General features: G+C 36.7%; 2 protein-coding genes across 11 annotated transcripts; both read left to right on the top strand.

The window, feature by feature from the left end:
- The first annotated feature begins 946 nt into the window (after nucleotides 1-946).
- LOC113322161 (50S ribosomal protein L15, chloroplastic-like) lies at nucleotides 947-4,151 on the top strand. The gene is made up of 5 exons (XM_026570198.1): nucleotides 947-1,012; nucleotides 2,528-2,622; nucleotides 2,700-3,036; nucleotides 3,251-3,402; nucleotides 3,688-4,151. Exons 2-5 carry the CDS (start codon nucleotides 2,554-2,556, stop codon nucleotides 3,910-3,912), a joined length of 783 nt encoding a protein of 260 aa, XP_026425983.1. The 5' UTR covers nucleotides 947-1,012; nucleotides 2,528-2,553; the 3' UTR covers nucleotides 3,913-4,151.
- Nucleotides 4,152-5,383: 1,232 nt separating this feature from the next.
- LOC113322130 (ras-related protein Rab-1B-like) lies at nucleotides 5,384-12,094 on the top strand. Of its 10 annotated transcripts, none has more exons than XM_026570158.1 (5): nucleotides 5,384-5,516; nucleotides 5,964-6,016; nucleotides 9,353-9,423; nucleotides 9,873-9,955; nucleotides 11,737-12,094. In XM_026570158.1, coding segments are annotated over exons 2-5 (309 nt in total). In that variant the 5' UTR covers nucleotides 5,384-5,516; nucleotides 5,964-6,014; the 3' UTR covers nucleotides 11,890-12,094. The 10 variants fall into 10 exon arrangements, 6 of the variants coding, with proteins under 6 accessions (XP_026425943.1, XP_026425948.1, XP_026425966.1 ...); XM_026570163.1 differs by having other exon boundaries at nucleotides 5,391-5,556; XM_026570181.1 differs by having other exon boundaries at nucleotides 5,391-5,556; nucleotides 5,964-6,029; nucleotides 9,873-9,944.
- Nucleotides 12,095-17,398: the final 5,304 nt, after the last annotated feature.

The raw sequence follows: 17,398 nt of genomic DNA, 5'->3' as shown, positions 1-17,398 counted from the left end.
TGGGTATCGAGTACCCGAATACTTTTGTTTTTCTGGAATGTTAATTTCACTTAAAGTGGAAAAATATTATATAGTTTCGCTTCAAGTTTTTTCATTTATCCTTTATTTTCTTAATTTAACCTTAACACATTTACATAGAAATAATAATAATTTTATATGAAAAGTTACTAGAATCAAGCTAAGAATAATAACCTGTTATGTACCCGAAAATATGGCTGCATAATGCATTATGCATCGAGAAATTTGTTGCACAATTTTTTATGCATCGAGAAAATAGATGCATAACCTGTTATGCATCCGAAAATATGTTCGCATAATGCATTATGCATCAATTTTTTATGTACGCACTAAAATCAACCAAAACAATGGCTACATAACTTGGTATAGATGCATAATTTGTTATGCAGTCGAGAAAATGGTTGCATAATTCGTTATGCGTCTGCAGAATGTGTTATGCATCTTTTTTGGTGGCTGCATAATGGTTATGTAGTCAGTTTTCGAAATTTTGCTTAAAATGATGATCACCTCCGATTTTTTCGTGAAAAACAAAAATTTAATATTGTTGTTTGTACTCGTTGCGTAGCTCTCTTAAAAATATTTCCAACGATATAAAATTTGTAAAATTCCAAGGCGCGGATTTTTAGATATGTTATATCCAAGTTGCGTTGCCAATTATACCCCTGATGCATAACCCGTCATGCGGATGCATAATCCGTCATGCAGACATTTTTAATAATTTCATATAATTATTGGTGTCACGGTACCTAAAATTAATTATGGGCCTGAGAATGAGAATATTTTTTTTTGGGTCTCCCCCTAATTTCCCCTTTTTTTTCCTAATTACACATTGGCCCAAATCTAAGCACGGCCCGTTAGACTGTACCCAATACTCGTGCTTCTGCTTATGCCCCACCACTCTAGAGAGAAAAACCTTATCTTTTTCTGCTTCACTTCCAATTTAAAGAAACAGCTTTATTTCCTCCTGCAGAAAGTCGGAAACCCCAAAACCAAGGTAACATTTCTCGCTCAATCGATTCCTTTTAGTCTCCTTTCGACTCTCATGGCATCCATCTTCTTCCTACTTTGTAGATGTCTCTGTTTCGTTTAGAAATTGAGCTATTTGCATAGCATAAAGTTGGCATTTTTTCTTTAGGTTTTGATAATCTGAACTGATTCATTCGTGTTTCTCTGCTTAGTAATAATGTGATAAGTGTTGGTTTCATGAATGTATGATATGGGTTTATCTCAATTTATGTTTTTTGAGCAATTCAGGTTGTAGCTTGCTATGGATTAGTAACTGTTTGTTGAAATGTCACAAAGAATTCTTTTTTTTTGCTTATACCATGAAGTTATTAGGTTCACTTACAACGAGTCCCTTCACATCCTCCATTTTTTTTTTCAAGTTGTGGGTAGTAGGAAACTTTAGCTGTTAGGTAGAGATAGCAGTGTATGTCGGGGCCATTGTAGGTGGTTCTGGTGGTGGTTTAAGTGAAACACTATATTTCCAAGGTTCAAATGTGTGGTTAGTGTGGGAAAGGTCTACTGAAACTCATTTTTGGTGTTTACATGTGTGGGTGGTGGAGATTTTACTGTGAAGTGAAGTGAGGTGTTTCAGTAGCCCAGAACACAAAACCACGATAATCAGGGCGAAGCCAGCATATGTCATGGGGGTTAAGTGCCCTCAATGGCTGCTCCTTCCAATGCCTATCTTCTCCTTCTAAGGTTTGAGTTTTTGATCAATTGGCTAGTTTTCTCTTTTCATGACTAAATTCTGATTGAAGGGGATATATGAACAAAGAAGGCACCTAGCTTTAGAAGGTCAAAATAGGCTTGCTGGGCCAGCAGCTATAGGAGGCAATCTTCCATGGTCTATGTTGGCTCTGCCACTGGTTCAAGTGGTTTTGAGTTCAGTAGTAAAAACAATTCTTTGAAACTTTTGAATTTTTGGTGTTTCTTCTTGGGTTTAGCTAATTGTATCTTATGAATCGTTTTGAAGGTCTACCTGTCAAAATGTTTTTTTTGTGTAACACTAACCAGGATGTTACCAAACCCGAAAAAATGTACTAATTTAGAGGAATCTGCATAGTGCAGCTATGCAAGGTTTGAGGAGTTGTGTAGTTTAGGTACGAGATTGGATTTCATGTATCGTGTTTTTCACCTGGGTAGGAAGTGTATTGGGTATCAAGTGGAGCGCAATCACCACATTTTCTTTCTTTGATTTGTATATGTGGGGAAATCGAATTTTTCTTGCTTGGTTTACCAAATGTATGCTGAATTGCTGACATTCTTCATGATATGCAGTGTGGTAATTTTGAGCTGCTTTTTGTTTCAAAAATATACTTTTCTGTCTTATTAAACCTATCAAAAATGAAAAATCATATCCTTACCTAAATGCTAAATCGCTCTGGAGCTGGTTTTGGAGCATCCTAATATTAATATGTAAAATAATTATTTACGTTGTTACATTTTCTAATCTTCTTGTAATCTGTTTTGAGATTTCTCCGATTTTTTCTTGTTTTGATTGTAGTGAAATCTTGATACGATTCATCAGCAATGGCTTCCTCTTCTCTTCTCTCTCTCTCCACATCATTCCCAACCACCAGAGTAACATCTCCATTCAAGGTAAGTACAATATCTCTCAATCTCGCTCTTCTATCTGTGTCAAGTTCGAAACTGAACATATTTTGTTTGTCTTGTAGGGAAATGTAAGTACACTCAAGACTAGTTCATCTCAATTCCCATCCCTTAGGGGTAAACAACAACAAAAGTCACTACTCGTAAAAGCTTCATCTGCTTCGATCCCTACTGCTGTAGTTTCAAGTCCAAGACTTAGGTTAGACAATTTAGGACCACAGCCAGGTTCAAGGCATAGGCAAAAGAGGAAAGGAAGAGGTATTGCAGCTGGACAGGGAAACAGTTGTGGGTTTGGTATGAGAGGTCAAAAATCAAGATCGGGACCTGGTATTAGAAGGGGTTTTGAAGGGGGGCAAATGCCTCTTTACCGTAGAGTTCCAAAATTGAGAGGAATTGCTGGAGGTATTACCTTTTTAATCTGCTTTCCTGTATTACATTTTAATTTCTTTCTTGGTTCTTTGTGGGTTTTGGATTTTAATAAATGAGTTTTCGAATGTAAAGCGAATTTTAAAAAAATAAGCCATATGGAAAATCGGCTTGTTATACTAGATTAAATGCAGTATTTGGTTTTGACTTTGTTGCACTTTGATACTAATGTTCTCACTTTCGCTTCAAGGTATGAAAGCGGGTTTACCGAAGTATCTTCCTGTCAACTTAAAGGACATAGCTACTGCTGGGTTTAAAGATGGGGAAGAGGTATCGCTAGAATCGTTGAAGTCGAAGGGTTTGATTAACCCATCTGGAAGAGAAAGAAGATTACCTTTAAAGGTATGTGTGACCTCACTATATCACTTGCATGATTCTTCTTTGAGAATATGGGCTCTTATAATAGATTCCTCTTAGAGAACACAAAGTGTCGAACTGTCAATCCTGGAAATGTTGCAAATAGTTGTCGTGTAGCGTCACAGTGCTCTCACATATCGTCATTGAAAAGCTGAATGATTTGGTGTTATGCATGCAAATTGCAAAAATGACATCCCAATATTTACTATTCTTCAAGGTTCAAACTGTGTTCTCGGGTGAATTAAAGCTGATATGTCTTTTACTAAACAGATTTTAGGAACTGGCGATTTGGATGGCAAGCTGATCATTAAAGCTGGTTCTTTCTCAGCATCAGCAAAAGAAAAGCTTGAAGCTGTTGGTTGCACCATGACCGTTATTCCTGGCAGAAAGAAGTGGGTAAAACCATCAGTTACCAAAAACATAGCACGTGCTGACGCATACTTTGCCAAGAAAAGAGCTGAAGCTGCCACTGCTGCTGAGGCAGCTTCTGCTTGAACATATTTGACGACGGCCGAGCCATAAAAACCATGTGAAGTAGAGAGGTGTTTAGAAGGATTTTCCACTCTTTCTAGTGTAAGTTCTTTTAACATAATGTTGTAATTTGATAGGATTCCGTCCATATGTTCACTGAATCAATCGAAATTTTTTTGAGCAAACTCGTTCTTACATGTCTAATTCTCCGTATGAAACACCATTTCTCCTCCTTAATACATTTCAGTTAGTTGGAGATTGTACCTTTCTAGTTCAGGATTGGTGCCACATTTGTGTCTCTCCGCGGTCATGGATGCAGCTCAGGCTAAAGGTTTTTTTTTGCAGAATTGGTGATTTTAACAATCAAATGAAGCTCTCGATTTTATAACTTTTTGTTTTTTTTTGGAAAGAAAAGGTTATATTAAAAGGAAAAAGAGGAGTTGGTCTAACCAACATGGTACAAACAAAAGAAAATTGCAAATCTCAACAGACTGAGATTGCCACAAGACTGCACCTCATCAAAATGCACCCCTCTAAAACTGACAGGAGACCAAAATCTAGTACAGAAAACTACAAAGAATAGCAGCATCAGTTCTGCACCTGCAACCACAGTCATCTCTCGCCAATTTAGTCAACAGCAGCCAACAACATCACTTTTAAATACTGCCTCCCTTAACAGCAGCCACCAACACCAGAACAGACCTAAAAATCCAAGAAACGGAACCAGCAACACCCTCTAGAAAAAATCTACTGCACCAACCAAGGACCCCCAAGCAATACTACCAAGTTACATATGCAAAGAAACCTCTCGATTTTGTAACTTGTTTGGAGACCAAATGAGTTGAGAAGTTACTTTTTAACTTCTAGTGCTAGAACCAAAAAACATCGAAAGTAAAGTTGGAAACACAATTTCAGAATGACTTCTAGAAATAAAGAAGTCATATTTTTATGAAATAAATTACTTATACTCCACTTTTACCATTAGCACTTCCGACTGTTGTTATCATTGTAGTTAATTTGTTCCGGTGATGAATTTATAGTGTTATACGCAGACGAAAATCAAACAAAAACCAATTGACGATGAGTGCAGTCGGATATAGAGAAAAATAGCATGGCCCCTTGCTGAGAGGGGCATTTACCCCTTACTAGTTTCACGTAATCATCGTTATCCAATAATAATAATCGTAAGGGACGTTTGCCCCTTATTGAAAGCCTAAAATTAATATTCAAAAAGGTGTTGGGCCGCAATTTGTTGCGCGTCTCCCCGCCAAATCGGTGTAATTATTCTTTAGGTTTTTCTTAATAAATGCCTTAGTGTGGCTCCCTTTCAAATAATAATAATTAAAAAAAAAAAGGAAAAAAAAAATAGTAATAAGATGGGTGGGTGCACAGCTTGTGGCTCGGGTTCCCTCTACCGATGTGTAAAAAGGAATAACCTGTCTTTCAAGGTTGATAAGAATTAGATTGATCCTATTATAAGTAAAAGAAAATGTGTAGTAGTATTTGGTTTTATTGTTAGCCGCATGTGCACCACGTAGCTGAACCCTAAAAAAAAGAAGAAAACCCCTTTTCATCTTCTTTCTTCTTCTTATCAATTTGAGATCACACCATAAACAAAGAAAAAGAGGGTATTTTTCTTTTGTTGTAATCAGCCATGAATTCGGAATATTGAGTATTCTTAACAGATTTACTCCTCTTCGGCTACAACTTGTTTTTCTTGTAAAGATTTGTTTTCTTATTGGTGATTTTGTATGGGAAATTGTTGTTTTCTGGTAGTAATTGTAGATCGGGGTCTAGGGTTTTGATTAATACCTTTAGTTTCAATCTGGGCTTCCTTTGATTACTTCAATTATGTGTCAACTGTGTAAAAATTGGATTTTTTTTCAGGGTTTCATATTTGGAATCATCTAGGTTTTTTTTGTTGCGTTTCAATTATTATATACTGAGTCATGCAATTGGGATTGAAAAACTGATCTTTTAGATTTTTAATTGAACAAATTTTGCCAGGATTGGTGTTGGAAATATATGATTTTTTTATAGTTTTTAAATTATGTGTTAATTTTGTTGTCTTGCAGTGTTTGTCTGTTCAAACTCTTGCTTATCGAAGATTCTGGTGGCGGTAAATCATGTGTGCTTCTCAGGTTTGCTGTAAATAATCATCTAATCACATTGAGTGACACTTCTGCATGAGTTATTATGTAACTTGAGAATCTCTACACCATACTAGCATAATACAGATAAAAGACGGGTGCATATCATCCGCTGCATTTAACATTTCGAATGTTTTTGTATCGGGAATGTTCTGTGGTCACTTAGGAATACATCGTTTAACATTCATACCTATGATTGTGATCTACTACCAAGTTCAACAATACAGTAGGTTCTTTACCATTTTTATTTTGATTACGTAGGATGACTCTTATCCAGAATGTTTCAGGACAACCACCAGCAGTTACTACCGTGGTGCACACGGCATTAGTTACATATAAGCAGTGTATGTGGGTGCCAGTGTTGGTGGTCTGGTAGTTCTTTAGTGAAATACTGTATTTCCGAGGCTCAAATGTGTGGGTAGGTGTAGGGAAGGTCTACTAAAACTCCTTATTTTTAGTCTTTACATGTGTGGGTGGAAGAGAATCTAACTGTGAAGTAAGGTGTTTCAGTAGGCCAGAACACAAAACCACGAGAATCTGTGGCGGAGCCAGCATATGTCATGAGGGTTAATTGCCCACAATGTCTGCTTCCTCCCAATGCCTATTTAGCCTTCTAAGGCATCTAGCTTCAGAAGGTCAAAATAGGCTTGGTGGGCCAGCAGCCTTGGGAGGCAATTGCGCATGCCCTGTGTTGGCTCTGCCACTGGTGCAGGTGGTTTGGGTTTTTTAGTAAGTTCTTTGATACCGAATTTTTGTTGTTTTTTCTTGGGTTTAGGCAATTACCTCTTATGAATCGGTTTGAATTTCTACCCATGAAAATCTCTTTGTAAAATACTAACCAGGAACTTATCAAACCCGAAAAACTACACTAAAGTTTGGAAGAATTCGCTGCATCTTGAATATTAGATAGCAGTTGGACAGTAAATGCCTCTGATTTATGCAGCGGTGTGTATAAGTAGTAGATGCCTCCGATCTTGAATATTAGTAGTACTGTAAATGCCTCCGATTTATGCAGCGGTGTGTATAAGTAGTAGATCTTGGATCATTTTGTCCAGAATTTTCGAAAATGTTAGAGATCGGTTTTGGCTTTAAATGCTGAGGAGTTAGGACTACCTTTTTGGTTGGTTCCTAGGTTTTCTTTTGCCTCAAGAATAGTTTTAGACGCTAGTGGGTGGTGTCTGTAGATTTTGTGGAGTCCCATAGATGTGATTCATCCACTCACACTAAAACAGGACTAACATGGCTCAATTTGGGAAGAAATTAAATTTGTTAAGATGTTTTAAGCACAATTTCTATAGTGGATTTTTTATTGTATATACATGAGTGATTGTTTTAAAATTGCTGTGCTTATTGATGGTCCGGTGCTGATTAGATGTCTCCCCCATCAGCACCTTCATAAGCTAGAATTTATGTAGCCTCCTTGTCTTTCGAACTTCCCTTGGATTTGATTGGGAAGAAACACAACTTGGAGTGAAGCTTTTATAATTGACCGGATCGTCCACTCTGGAAAATGTCCGAGGAGAACTTGTTGCGAGGAGAACTTGTTGCGAGGAGAACTTGTTGGGTGTCGGGAAGGTTATTATGTAAAGTAAGGTGTTTCACGTAAGGTCTGTTAATATCCCCCCCGAGGTCTATTTAAGCCTTCTAAGGTTTGGTTTTTTTGGTCAATATATGTACCCCGATTTCAAGGGTATACTAATGAACAAAGAAGGGAAGTAGCCTTAGAATTTCAAAATAGGCTTTGAGGGCCAGCGCCAAAAGAATTAGTTGCGTGTGGCCTATGACGGCTCTGCCACTGGTTCAATTGGTTTTGAGTTCAGTAGTTTAAATCTTATGGATTTTTAGTTTTTCTCTTGGTTGTAGGCAATTACACAAGAACTAGGAGAAGAATTAATCGAGTTGTTGGGTCGAAGGCTGCTGCCTCTTGAAGCCTATTTAAGCCTTCTAAGGTTTGCTTTTTTTTGTCAATATATGTATCCTAATATCAAGGGTACTTATGAACAAAGAAGGGTACTATCCTCAGAAGGTCAAAATACGCTTTGAGAGCCAGCGCCAAAAGAATTAGTTGCATGTGGCCCATGCCGTCGAAATACGTTAGGTCTGTTATTATCCGTCGAAGGCTGCTGCCTGTTGAAGCATGTTTAAGCCTTCTAAGGGGGTTTTTTTTTTTTGCAATATATGTATCCTAATATCAAGGGTACTTGTGAACAAAAAAAGGGTACTATCCTCAGAAGGTCAAAATACGTTAGGTCTGTTATTATCCGTATTATCCATCGAAGGCTGCTGCCTCTTGAAGCCTATTTAAGCCTTCTAAGGTTGTTTTTTTTTGTCAATATATGTATCCTAATATCAAGGGTATTTATGAACAAAGAAGGGTACTATCCTCAAAAGGTCAAAATACGCTTTGAGGGCCAGCCAGCGCCAAATGAATTAGTTGCATGTGGCCTATGCCGGTGCTGCCACTTGTTCAATTGGTTTTGAGTTCAGTAGTATCTGTTGTTTAACTCTTGTGAATTTTTAGTTTTTCTCTTGGGTTTAGGCAATTAAACAAGAACTAGGAGAGTAATTAAACTAGTTGTTGGGTGTTGGGAAGGTTTATCATGTGAAGTTAGGACTTCACGTAAGGTTTGTTAATATCCCTCGAAGGCTGCTGCCTCTTGAGGTCTATTTGAGCTTCTGAGGTTTGTTTTTTTTTTGTCAATATATGTATCCTAATTTCAAGGGTATACTTATGACCAAGGAAGAGAACTATCCTCAGAAGATCAAAATAGGCTTTGAGGGCCAGCGCCAAAAGCCCTATGCCGGCTCTGCCACTGGTTCAATTGGTTTTGAGTTTAGTAGTATCAGTTGTTTAAAACTTATGAATTTTTAGTTTTTCTCTTGGGTGTAAGCAATTACACAAGAAGAACTAGGAGAAGAATTAAACGAGTTGTTATGTGAAGTGAGGAGTTCACGTAAGGTCTGTTAATATCCCTCAAAGGCTGCTGCCTCTTGAGGCCTATTTAAGCCTTCTAAGGTTTGATTTGTTTGCTCAATATATGTACCCTAATTTCAAGGGTATATTTATGAACAAAGAAGTGAAATTAGCCTCAGAAGAATTAATCAGGATAATAATTTTTAGGCAATTGTCTCTTATGAATCGGTCTGAAGTTCTTCAGTGTCCCCATCAAAAATTTCTCTTTGTAAAATACTAACCAGGATCCTATCAAACCAGAAAAATTATACTAAATCCAAAATATCTGCATAGTTCAGCTATGCAACTTTGAGGAGTTGTGTAGTTCAGGTGTGATATATAGTGTTTTTCACCTGGGCAGGAAGATTATTGTTTCAAGTGCTGGACAATCTAAGTTCCTTCGGATATCACTAGTTGACAAAGTTCTTTCAGGTAACTATGTCAAGAAACTGTGTCATATACCAATGTCTGTAACAATTCGATTATTTTTACTGTATAAATGATGTTTGTTTTCGAATGGCTGTGCTTATTGACGGTCTGGTGCTGATTAGATATCTCCCCCATCAGCACGTAACTTCCCTTGGATTTGATAGGGAAGAAACACAACCTGGCTTACATTCCGTCTAATCTAATATGGGCATATATAGTACCTCTAACTTCGATGATCTTAGACTTTTATAATTGACAAAAATTGCTTTTTCCAGCACGTATCAAGTTATGCAAACAATGATGCTAGTAATTACTCCTGTCTTGTTTTACTGCTTTGATGTTCTAACATCTCCCTTCAGATTAGTGGTCTCACGAAGTCATAGTTTTTGGCATAATTATCCAGGAACATTAATATGTCTAACTTTTGAAATTCGCTGTTTGTGGTCATGCAGTGGGACACTGGTGGACAAGAACGTTTCCGAACAATCACCAGCAGTTACTGCGTTGGAGTACACGGCACTATAGTAAGTTTCATGTAAGCAGTGTATGTGGGTGCCAATGTTGGTAAATACTATATTTCCGAGGTTCGAATGTATGAGTTAGTGTAGGCAAGGTCTATTGAAACTCCTTATTTTCAGTCTTTACAATGTATGTGTGGAAGAGAAATTTATTTAACTGTGAAGTAAGGTGTTTCAGTAGCCCGGAACACAAAACCAAGAGAATCTATGGCGGAGCCAGCATATGTAATGGGGGTTAATTGCCTCCAATGGCTGCTTCCTTCCATTGCTTATTTAACCTTCTAAGGCTTGATTCAAGGGAATATATGAACAAAGAAGACATCTAAGCTTTAGAAGGTCAAAATAAGCTTGGTGGGCCAGCAGCCATGGGAGGCAATTGCACATGCCCTGTGTTGGCTCTGCCGCTGGTGCAGCTGGTTTAGTCAATTTTCAGTTTGTAGATCTACCCATCAAAAGTGATATCTTTGTAAAATACTAACCAGGAACTTATCAAACCCGAAAAATTATACCTAAATTATAGAAGAATCTGAAGAGTCCGCTATGAAAGTTTTGAGGAGTTGTATTGTTCAGGTATGCTATGTGAGTTCATGTATCGTGTTTTTGATATGGGTAGGAAAGTGTATTGGGTATAAAGCGGAGGGCAATCACCAATTTTTATTTTTATTTTTATTTTTGTGTGTAGGGAAATTGAACTTTTCTTGCTTGATTTACCAAATTTAGGATGATATTTCTTTCTTTGAATTGTACAGAAATGAATTGTACAGAAAAGTTGTTCTCTTATAAAAATGAAATTGTAGTTATGGTCATTGACAGGGTTGAAGCTATAAACAGATAAAGTCGTACAAAAATGAAAATCGTGAGGAGAAGAAAATTCTCCGTACTTTTTATGTGAAACTGGATTTTCTTCTCCCACAATTGCATTTTCTTCTTCGGTACGACTTTAATTATTATTATACATGTATGGTGGTAGTGGTAGACAATTTCAACTGTGAAGTAAGGTGGTGTTTCAGTAGCCTGAAAAACTAGGAGCAGAGGCGGAGCCAGCACATGTCACGGGGTTAATTTCCCATGGCCCCCATTTGGCTGCTTCCTCCCAATGCCTATTTTGCCTTTTAGGGGTTGATTTTTGGTCGATCCTTGGCTAGTTTTCTTTTCTTCATCAACTTAAACCCCAATTCAAGGGAATATATGAACAAAGAAGGCATCTAGCTTTTATAAGGTCAAAATAGGCTTGGGAGGCCATTGCCCATGGCCTATGTTGGCTCAGCCTCTGGTTCAACTGGTTTTGAGTTTAGTGAAATTTTGAATTCCAGAAAAACAGTTTCGAAACTTTTGAATTTTGTTTTTATCTTAGGCTTAGCTAATGTGTTGGTTGAATTTGCTTACCAAAATGTTCTCTTTTTAAAATTTGTAATATACTTATCAGGAACCTATTAAACTCGAACTATAATTAGAACAGTAATGCTAAGTTGACTGTGGAAATCTCCCCGGGAAAATCCTGGGAGACAGCCCTGGGGCCCATCTGGAGAAAAAAGGGGTTCCAGTAGGGTCGTGTCTTCTCCAGATGGGTCCCAGGGGCTGTGTCTCCCAGGAAAATTCCCACGGTATATAAGGAATTATTGTAATTAGAATTGGTTTTTGGATCTTAAAAGAATTAAAAAAAAAATTGACTTGTCAAATGCAATATTTTGTTTGAATTTGTTGTGCTTTAATATTGTATTGTGCCAAGATGATACTAATGTTCTAGGAACTGGCGATTTGGGTGACAAGCTGATCATTAAAGCTGGTTCTCTTTCAGCATCAGGGAAAGAAAAGCTTGAAGTTGTTGGTTGCACTATTTCTCCTCATCAATACACTTTGGTTAGTTGAAGACTTGTACTTGTCAGGAATGCTGCCACAGCTGTCTCTCCACTTTCAGGGATCCTGCTGGGTTTGCATGGTTGTTTTTTAGCAAAATTTGTGATGTTAACAATCAAATGAAGCTCTCTATTTTAGCACTTCCAAATGTTGCTATGGTTGTGGTCGATGTGTTTTGTTTGTACAGTAATTGGTTGGTCATTATTGTTTCTTGGATTCCAAAGGATTATGAATAGGGTGGTCTTGGGTTTTGAGACCTAGAAATGCTTTAATAAAGCTTTCATTAGACTATGTGCTAATAAATCCGATGATGATATTTTCAGATGAATCCAACTCAAACACAAGAATTATAAATGGCAGGATCTTAGATAAACAATGTGGGACAAATAATCCCGAAGATGCTAAAGTGAATTTCATTAATGTCAAGAGCGACTGGTGTCTTGGTGATGGCCCTAGGATTAGAATTAGATATAGGGTATTTAGTTATCAGAGGAAGTCAATTAATTTCTGAAGCAGGTTCCATAAAAAGTTAATTTTTTTGTTTCTATAAATCATTTTCAAATTGTGAGGTCGAATCAATTTCTTGCTTTTCGATTTGTAAAAATCGAAAAGTAACTTTTCAATATGTATCCACCCACCATAATCCTTCAGAGTTATGTGTTGGCGAATCAGTTGTTCATTTCATCTAGAAATCGAAAAGTAACTTCTCAATATGTATCCACCCACCATAATCCTTCAGAGTTATGTGTTGGCGAATCAGTTGTTCATTTCATCTAATAAAGGCAAGAATTTTCGTTTACTATAAGAGTTATTTTTTTTACAAAAATTGGTCGGGTTGATCTCCACTATCAATATTCAACTAGATCGGAATGTATACTTTCCTCATAAACCAAGACCAAGATTCTGATATCATGGATAATTTTATGTGGAAGAAACTATGGAAAATTAAAGTTATTCCAAAAATTAAATTTTTCACCTGGAGATTAGTGCAAAAAGCTTTAACAACATCTGGTAGACTGGCAAAGCACATGTCTAATATTTCGGCAGACTGCCAAATGTGTAACGCTCAAGTTCAAGAAATTGATCAACATCTCTTTTAATCAATGCCCATTTGCAAGAGCTATTTGGTTTGGTTTGGTTTGGTTTATCTTTAAGCCATATCAATAATCAGGGTACCACATACAACTTAAGGAACTGGGTTAAAAATTAGATAGAGGATTCGAGCAACTCTCAAATATCGGATAAAATAGCTACCACTCTCTGGTTCATATGAAAACATAGATGCTCAGTTGTTTTTTATAACAAAGTTCCGAACACTTCTATGCTGATAGAACAAATGAAAAAATTCTTATACTCAGCTTCTGCAACAACAATTCCGAAAAATATTAATAGCAGTGTTATAAATTTAACAAGTACAAATTGGGTTTCTTTAAACTCGGACTGGATAATCTTTGTAGACGCGGATCATAAGAAAGAGGATCTATCAGTGGGTTATGCTTTTATATTATACTCAACTAATCAAGAGGAATTTATGCATATAGAAGCGGGATCAGATAAAGCTATGTCGGCAACTCACGCAGAAGCAAAAGCCATGTTAAAGGCAATGCATTGGTTAAGGGATAACATTTTATCTAGTGTTTCAATTGTCACAGATTGCAAAAAGTGTCGTAGATTTCTTGACAAAGAAGAGTAAAGAAATTACATGGGAAGCCAAAAACACGGTTAAAGAAATAAAAAAGATTTTGGATTCTCTTACCCAAGCTAAGGTAAGATATATTAACAGAAAATATAATTCAGCAACGGATACTCTGGCAAAAGAAGCGAGGATAAAAAGTCTACAACATCTTTCAATGTGCATTAAGAAAAAAATCAGTACATCAAGTTTATTGTCTAGTACTTTTGAAAAAGTTGACATTATAAATCTTTTGTACTATATTTCTTGATTAATAAATTTAACCTTCTCATCAAAAAAAAAAAAAAAAAAACTAGATCGGAATGATAATTTGATTTGGAAATTTGATAAAAATGGATGTTTCACTATAAAATATGTATACATAAAATATTTTTCTAAGCATGGGAGCGGTAATAATTGAAAATGCGGGGGTACAACAACCACACCCAATATTTCGCTTAGCAATCTGTATGGACAAACTCCAATATACTTTCAAGAGAATCAACTAGACTCAATCTTAATAAAGTATATCAAAGAGTTATATCTCTCTTTCTCGATTCAATTCTTACTCAAGCAAATAGAAATCTGCGAGTCTAATTGAATACAAGAGAAATCACTTGAACGGTACCAAAAACCAATGTTCAAGGATCAATCAATTTCAATCAACAACCAAAGGTCGGATTTCCAATTGATTGATTCAAACGCACAACCTGTGATATTTTAATTATATAACAAAATATAATGCGGAATAAGAATAACACAGACACCAGAATTTTGTTAACGAGGAAACCGCAAATGCAGAAAAATCCTTGGACCTAGTCCAGATTGAACACCACACTGTATTAAGCCGCTACAGACACTAGCCTACTACAAACTAACTTCGGTCTGGATTGTAGTTGAACCCCAATCAATCTCACACTGATTCAAGATACAGTTGCGCTCCTTACGTCTCTGATCCCAGCAGGATACTACACACTTGATTCCCTTAGCTGATCTCACCCACAACTAAGAGTTGCTACGACCCAAAGTCGAAGACTTTAATAAACAAATCTGTATCACACAGAAAAGTCTACATGAATAGATAAGTCCGTCTCCCACGGAAATACCTACAAGTTTTGTTCCGTCTTTTGATAAATCAAGGTGAACAGGAACCAATTGATAACCCAGACTTATATTCCCGAAGAACATCCTAGTATTATCAATCACCTCACAATAATCTTAATCGACGAAAGAAGATATTGTGGAATCACAAACGATGAGACGAAGATGTTTGTGACTACTTTTCTATCTTGCCTATCAGAGATATTAATCTCAAGCCAATCATTATGATTGTACTCAACACGATAGAATCAGCAAGATCATATCACACAACTACGAGAAAGTAGTATCGGTCTGGCTTCACAGTCCCAATGAAGTCTTTAAGTCGTTAACCTGGTTTTTAAGAAGAAACCTAAGGTTAAAGGAGAATCGACTCTAGCTAATACAACTAGTATCACACGGAAGGTGTGGGGATTAGGTTTCCCAGTTGCTAGAGTTCTCCCTTATATAGTCTTTCAAATCAGGCTTTGCAATCAGTGTTAGCTTGGTAATAAAGCATTCAATATTCCCCGTTAGATGAAAACCTGATTAGATTCAAGCTAATATCTTTCAACCGTTGGATCGAAAACTTAGCTTGTTACACACAAATGAAATGTACTATTTATGTAACCGTACCCAAACATGAACATTTGTTGGTTCAACAATAGTTAACCAAATGGTAAGCCATATGAGCACTTTCATATCAACCATGTTCTTCTTCACCATAACTAGTTCAAATGACTCAAATGAACTAGTTAGAGAGTTGTTCAATTGCAAGGAAATCTTATGTAACTACACAAGACACAACCGATGCAAAAACGATTTGATTCACTCGAATCAGTTCATGAACTATATAGCCACAGTTTGCATTATGCATTCCTTAGCTAATATAAATAAGTTCACAAATAATCTTCTTTAGATATAACCAGCTTAAGTTCGCAGACTTAGTTCGCGGACTTAAGTTCCCGGAAGGAGTTCTCAAACTCCAACAGATTTTCTCGGGTCGAGAACTTCCACCAGTTCGCGGACTGAGTTCGCGGACTGAGTTCACGACTCTTGTTCTGGTTCTCTTGATCAACAAAGTTCTCAAACTTCGGTTCAAGGAAAAAGGACTTGTACATACATGTGTTGCCACACAATGCTTATATTCATCATTGGTTATATAGTCTAAACTCTCATTTCAATCATTGAAACATTCTTAGAGGACATTTCATCAAAGTAAGCAATTTTCAAAGTGATTGAAACGTGTCATGACTTTCGTCACTAGGTAAAAATGAACTTGGCCAAAGCAAAAGCTTACCAACACATGTTTCGAGAAATAGATAGGCGAGATAAACTCGGCTCGAAATAGCAAATGTGTATAATCAAAGTCTATATAGCAAAACGACTTTTATCTCAAAATAGGAGATAAAGTAGATAGACTTTTGAGTGATAGATAAGTTTAAGTCTCCACATACCTTTTAGTCGACGAAGTTCCACCAGTTCCTTGAGTATTCCTTCGTCTTGTATGATGATTTCCATGGAGTTCTTGAGCTCAACTACACTTCTATCCTAGTACAAGACTTAGCTATAGTAGATTAGAAATCATGACTTATAGTTTTGATCACTAACATTGACAAACATGCTTGAGATAGCAACGCATGCGAGTTCGACCGAGCAATGCTCTAACAATAATAATCAAAATATGAAGAAGATTTGAATGTTGATCTGGAGCTTTCCTGTTATCCCTAGTGTGAAGCAAGGAAGGACTTACAAGACATAACATAAATATAGAGGTCAATTGTCCCCTTTGTGATAAAGTTGTGGAGAGTGTTGTTCATATAATCGTGCAGTATGACTTAAGTAACGCAGTTTGGTTTGTTATGTTGGTAATGTACTATGACAATCAGATGTTTATACTTCAAGCTTTGACATACTCGTATACAAAACTAAAACCGGAACAACTACGACGTGGTCGGGCCACATTATAGAAGTATGTGGCTCGTCTTACTTTTCGACCATACTTCTATGATGTTGTTTATATCATCTTGCAGTATAACTTTTGTAAGAAAGTTTGGTTTGCTATGTTGGTAATGTACTCTAACAATCAGATGTTTATACTTCAAGCTTTGACAGACTCGTGTACAAAAATGAAACAAGGTACAATATCGCGTAATAACAAGTGGTGAAGAATGTTGTTATTGCTTGGGAAATATGGAAAGGGAGGTGCAATAAGGTTTTTTCAGAATACTACACCTGATCCCAACAAACCAAATAAAATATATTGAAGAAGAGAACTTCCTGAACCACCCTTAAAAAATTGTTGAAGTCGAAACAGATTCTGAAAAACAGTGGATTCAGTCGACAAAGGCCAATGCAACATTATCTGGCAGATTCATAATTTTATTAGATGTTTTGTTTCAGTTTTTCAGCAAAGCAGGACTCGAAAATGTTATTACGTCCCAGAAGAGAAAAATAAGGTGGACGACATTCTGTCTAATGTGGTTAGAACTGAAAGCTCATTAAAGAATGAGTTCATTCTCTACTTGCATTAGTTCCCAATTCCTAATAGACACGGAAGGAGTGATTTCATCCCAAGGAATTTAATTTTCCTATCAAAAAAGAAAAAAAAATAACAATGAGTGTAGTAGCTCAAAATTAACAAATTTATGATCACGATAATAATTAGTTGCATTCCATTCCTTGAATGCTCATACATCCTATCAAGTCGTTCGACGTAGGTATGTATCAATGACGCATGACTACGAAAGTAATCTATACAGGTATGCAAGTTAGCGGAGTTTTCATAAGCCTAAGGAAAGTACAACATGAGCCTGATTGATGCACTATTGGCACGAGCAAGATCAGTGCATGC

The sequence above is a fragment of the Papaver somniferum genome, chromosome 1 (genome assembly GCF_003573695.1).
Source record: "Papaver somniferum cultivar HN1 chromosome 1, ASM357369v1, whole genome shotgun sequence".
Taxonomy (NCBI): Eukaryota; Viridiplantae; Streptophyta; class Magnoliopsida; order Ranunculales; family Papaveraceae; genus Papaver; species Papaver somniferum.
This window is presented reverse-complemented; position numbering and strand designations above follow the sequence as displayed.

Bases quoted from the DNA above. Each gene is read 5' to 3' on its own strand.
- LOC113322161 (XM_026570198.1), top strand. From the start codon at position 2,554: ATGGCTTCCTCTTCTCTTCTCTCTCTCTCCACATCATTCCCAACCACC. The intron at 3,037-3,250 runs GTATTACCTTTT...TTTCGCTTCAAG, and splicing joins ATTGAGAGGAATTGCTGGAG to GTATGAAAGCGGGTTTACCG. The intron at 3,403-3,687 runs GTATGTGTGACC...TTTACTAAACAG, and splicing joins AAAGAAGATTACCTTTAAAG to ATTTTAGGAACTGGCGATTT.
- LOC113322130 (XM_026570154.1), top strand. The intron at 9,424-9,872 runs GTAACTATGTCA...GTGGTCATGCAG, and splicing joins AGTTGACAAAGTTCTTTCAG to TGGGACACTGGTGGACAAGA. The intron at 9,956-11,736 runs GTAAGCAGTGTA...GTTCTCTTTCAG, and splicing joins GGCACTATAGTAAGTTTCAT to CATCAGGGAAAGAAAAGCTT.